This window comes from Tachysurus fulvidraco, chromosome 7, assembly GCF_022655615.1.
Source record: "Tachysurus fulvidraco isolate hzauxx_2018 chromosome 7, HZAU_PFXX_2.0, whole genome shotgun sequence".
Lineage (NCBI taxonomy): Eukaryota > Metazoa > Chordata > Actinopteri > Siluriformes > Bagridae > Tachysurus > Tachysurus fulvidraco.
Genome location: NC_062524.1, coordinates 3,691,112 through 3,696,111, shown reverse-complemented (window position 1 = coordinate 3,696,111; position 5,000 = coordinate 3,691,112). Strand labels below are relative to the sequence as shown.

The 5,000-nt window shown below is 43.6% G+C and overlaps 1 protein-coding gene across 2 annotated transcripts in view; it reads right to left on the bottom strand.

Annotated features, from left to right (window-relative positions):
* Window positions 1-5,000, bottom strand: part of gucy2ca (guanylate cyclase 2Ca) — a 28,032-nt gene that overhangs the window by 6,338 nt on the left and 16,694 nt on the right. For both annotated transcript variants that reach the window (XM_047816877.1, XM_047816879.1), the window contains exons 16-21: window positions 4,867-4,953; window positions 3,623-3,755; window positions 3,384-3,521; window positions 1,223-1,311; window positions 812-903; window positions 525-683 (exon numbers count right to left, since the gene is read on the bottom strand). In XM_047816877.1, coding sequence (XP_047672833.1) covers window positions 525-683; window positions 812-903; window positions 1,223-1,311; window positions 3,384-3,521; window positions 3,623-3,755; window positions 4,867-4,953 — 698 coding nt within the window. The remainder of the gene's footprint in view (window positions 1-524; window positions 684-811; window positions 904-1,222; window positions 1,312-3,383; window positions 3,522-3,622; window positions 3,756-4,866; window positions 4,954-5,000) is intronic.

The window sequence follows — 5,000 nt, the reverse complement described above, 5'->3', positions numbered from 1 at the left end:
GTGAGTGGAGCATTACACTAGAGTGAGTGAGTGAGTGAGTGAGTGAGTGAGTGAGTGGAGCATTACACTAGAGTGAGTGAGTGAGTGAGTGAGTGAGTGGAGCATTACACTAGAGTGAGTGAGTGGAGCATTACACTAGAGTGAGTGAGTGAGTGAGTGAGTGAGTGGAGCATTACACTAGAGTGAGTGAGTGGAGCATTACACTAGAGTGAGTGAGTGAGTGAGTGAGTGAGTGAGTGAGTGAGTGAGTGTGTGAGTGAGTGAGTGAGTGAGTGAGTGTGTGAGTGAGTGAGTGAGTGAGTGAGTGAGTGAGTGAGTGTGTGAGTGAGTGAGTGAGTGAGTGAGTGAGTGAGTGAGTGAGTGAGTGAGTGAGTGAGTGTGTGAGTGAGTGAGCGAGTGAGTGGAGCATTACACTAGTTGGAGTAGAGTAAACCACATCTTGTGTTTCAATTCTTACTTATTATTTGTGATCTATAGTGTATGCAACAGTTAGTGTCATCCTTTGACTGTGTGTGTTTCAGTACCCAGGCAGCAGCATGAAGTTGAGCTGGTCAGCTCGGTCTCTCTCTGCCTTGTACAGTGCCGTTCTCTCCTCCACCAGATGCTCCAGGTTGCGTGAGTACATCTGTAGCCGTCGGATCAGGTTGTCCATGTAGCTAGCATTGGCCTGATCATGCAGGTTACTGTTAAACACACACACACACACACACACACACACACACACACACACACACACACACACACTGAATAACCAAACCTAGATGACATGACAGAGGGTTGAGATGTCCTTCTGACTCAGACGAACACAAACCTGAAGATCTTCCCCAGAGTGTTCTCAATCTTCTTAAAGTCTGGTCTCTTTTCTGGATCCTCATCCCAGCAGCTCTTAATCAGCACATACAGCTACATGGACACAACAAAATAAAAGAAATGGATTACTAGTAGTTCTTAATTTGATTTGTTTAACAGGAGGAAAATCGGTAATGCTGTCTGAGTGGGAGGGGCATACTGTCGGCCGCCTGTCAATCACAGCAACACACTAGACAAACGTGGGCATCTGCTGCTCTGTTATTCAGCATCAGGAAAAGTTTGTAAAGAAAACGCGGCTTTTGTTATGTCTTATGACAAGGGTCAGCTGTGTGTGTGTGTGTGTGTGTGTGTGTGTGTGTGTGTGTGTGTGTGTGTGTGTGTGTGTGTGTGTGTGTGTTAGCCAACATCTTACCTCCACTTCTCTCTCTCCACCAGTCTCAAAGTTGAGGTCGGGTCTGAAGACGTTGAGTCCATTTGGACACTGAACTCTGTACAGTTTCTCTAGAGAGGAGAAGAGAGAAGAAGTTACACGCTTTAGACAATATTACTGCTGTCAGTCTCAGTGTGTGTGTGTGTGTGTGTTTATGTGTGTGTGTGTGTATGTGTGTGTATGTGTGTGTATGTGTGTGACAATATTACTGCTGTCAGTCTCAGTGTGTGTGTATGTGTGTGTGTTTATGTGTGTGTGTGTGTGTGTGTGTATGTGTGTGTATGTGTGTGACAATATTACTGCTGTCAGTCTTCTCAGTGTGTGTTTATGTGTGTGTATGTGTGTGTATGTGTGTGTGTATGTGTGTGTATGTGACAATATTACTGCTGTCAGTCTCAGTGTGTGTGTATGTGTGTGTGTTTATGTGTGTATGTGTGTGTGTTTATGTGTGTGTATGTGTGTGTGTTTATGTGTGTGTATGTGTGTGTGTTTATGTGTGTGTATGTGACAATATTACTGCTGTCAGTCTCAATGTGTGTGTGTGTGTGTGTGTGTGTGTGTGTGTGTGTGTGTGTGTGTGTGTGTGTGTGTGTGTGTGTGTGTGTGTGACAATATTACTGCTGTCACTCCCAGTGTGTGTGTGTGTGTGTGTGTGTGTGTGTGTGTGTGTGTGTGTGTGTGTGTGTGTGTGTGACAATATTACTGCTGTCAGTCTCAGTGTGTGTGTGTGTGTGTGTGTGTGTGTGTGACAATATTACTGCTGTCAGTCTCAGTGTGTGTGTGTGTGTGTGTGTGTGTGTGTGTGTGTGTGTGTGTGTGTGTGTGTGTGTGTGTGACACAATATTACTGCTGTCAGTCTCAGTGTGTGTGTGTGTGTGTGTGTGTGTGTGTGTGTGTGTGTGTGTGTGTGTGTGTGTGTGTGTGTGACACTATATTGAATATGTATGTCTCTGTGTGTGTGTGTGTGTGTGTGTGTGTGTGTGTGTGTGTGACACAATATTACTGCTGTCAGTCTCAGTGTGTGTGTGTGTGTGTGACACAATATTACTGCTGTCAGTCTCAGTGTGTGTGTGTGTGTGTGTGTGTGTGTGTGTGTGTGTGTGTGACAATATTACTGCTGTCAGTCTCAGTGTGTGTGTGTGTGTGTGTGTGTGTGTGTGTGTGTGTGTGTGTGTGTGTGTGTGTGTGTGTGTGTGTGTGTGTGTGACACAATATTACTGCTGTCAGTCTCAGTGTGTGTGTGTGTGTGTGTGTGTGTGTGTGTGTGTGTGACACAATATTACTGCTGTCAGTCTCAGTGTGTGTGTGTGTGTGTGTGTGTGTGTGTGTGTGTGTGTGTGTGTGTGTGTGTGTGTGTGTGTGTGTGTGACACAATATTACTGCTGTCAGTCTCAGTGTGTGTGTGTGTGTGTGACACAATATTACTGCTGTCAGTCTCAGTGTGTGTGTGTGTGTGTGTGTGTGTGTGTGTGTGTGTGTGTGTGTGTGTGTGTGTGTGTGTGTGTGTGTGTGTGTGTGACACAATATTACTGCTGTCAGTCTCAGTGTGTGTGTGTGTGTGTGTGTGTGTGTGTGTGTGTGTGTGTGTGTGTGTGTGTGTGTGACAATATTACTGCTGTCAGTCTCAGTGTGTGTGTGTGTGTGTGTGTGTGTGTGTGTGTGTGTGTGTGTGTGTGTGTGTGTGTGTGTGTGTGTGTGTGTGTGTGACACAATATTACTGCTGTCAGTCTCAGTGTGTGTAAACAGATGTAATATGTGAAGCAAAGACCCAACATTTAATGACAGGCCCCTGAGCGTATACAGGGTATACAATAAGTTACAGATGAGCGAGCGAGCACTTCAAAGCCCAGTGTTATTGCTCCCCCCCTCTTCAGGTTACACTTTATGAAACATGCGTCATATGTAGCTGAGCGATAGAAAGAGTGTGTGTTCTGTTCCAGAAATGACCCGTGCACTACTGCCATGAAGAACCTGAGGGGGAAAATTCACTGAAATCTTCCATCCGAAGCTGCTTCTCAATTTGTCCATGGAACATCTCATTGTGAACTTAAGCATCTACGTATCTAAAACGTCACCAAACGTCTTCGTACAAGTTCAAAGTTCACATCTGGCGTCTGGACCAGAACTTAAAGAGATTTTTTACCTGCCACATCGGAGCAGCTCTCGGTGTAGAAAGGACATTGTCTCAGAATGATCTCATGAGCGATTACGGCAAAACTGTAGACGTCTCCTTTCTGAGAGATCCCCGTCGTGCGCATGTGTTCAGGAGCGGTCCACAGGTCTGTCAGGTAAACACCAACACGGATGTTTCATAGATCCTCAACAACACTAATATGTGTAGATAATATTCTCAATGTAAATAAATAAATAAATATGACAGACCTTTCCCTGGTGTCAGGATAGTGTTACAGCCAAAGTCTGTGATTTTCACCACCATGCGGTTGTCCACCACACAGTTGGTGGATTTGAGCCTCCCGTGTATCTCTGTATTACTGGCGTGCAGGTACGACATACCCTGTATAGCAACCAGAGTAGAGAGTAGGGCTGGGCGATTAAACGATAACGATATGTATCGCGATAGACACATGATCGATATATCAATAAAAAATGTGTTTGATAAAATGTTAGATTTTTTTTTTTAGTCTAAATTTGGTTGTATTAACAAAGGCACTCGCTCACTGGTAACCGAGCAACGTAGGGAGTGACACGCTAACAGCCAATCATGTAACAGTATCACGTTTGGTTGCGCCATGTGGTCATCTCGGCCGGTCTGCTGGATTCCTATTCAGTAACCGGCGACTGATAAGCAGAAAATGAGCGGCAGCGAGCGAGTAAATTGTAAATAAAAGAGGAAACGTCAGAGCGCCAGTATGGCAGTTTTTTGGATATTATACATCTGTGACCGTAGTCACACCAACGTCGTCTGCAAATTATGCGAGACCGTCGTCACCGATATTTTATTACACTTTATTAAGCATTACTTACATTTTCTGTCATTTTCATTTCAAGTATCATGTCCTTAAATGTTAAGAGATAATAGTTAAGTGTTCATTGTGACTTTAGACTCATGTTTACATTATAATTATTGGAGGTTTCCTGGTTGTTGACATTTCTGTCTTAATAACTGAGGGGATTCTGATCAGAGGAAGGTTAAGTTTAAAATAAAAAGGTTTAAATCTAATATATTTTTCTCCTAGTCCTTATTTTAAATGGGCCACAAACAATATCGATAATTATCGATATCGACCGATATGAAGCACTGATATCGTGATACACTTTTCAGCCGTATCGCCCAACCCTACTAGAGAGCGTGCAACAGTGTGCAGGAGTTAAACAGTGTAAGCAATAACGATGTCGTTTTTTTCCCAGTGCTAAATTGTTAGCGGAATAAAGTAATAAAGTTCACACAAAGCTGACTGTGTGTAAAATTGTCAAATCAAGTGATGTTTTTTCTTTTTCTTGCTTTCACATATAAACAGCCTTGTTCTGCATTTTCATTTCCAACAGCTCATAAGATCCACACTTCAGGTAATAAAGAATTGGAAAAGCTCCTAAAGTACTGAAGGCTCTCCTCAAAAGAGATGTCAGTGCTGGTGATGTGGTACGTTACTCCTTACTGTACGTACCTTTGCGATGTCGTACATGACAGAGATTTTAAACTCCAGGTCCATGAAGCTCTCGTCTGGGTACGAGATCTTATCGTTGAGGACGTACTGAGAACAAAATGGAAACAAGTGCATGAAATATGTTGCAGCAAATG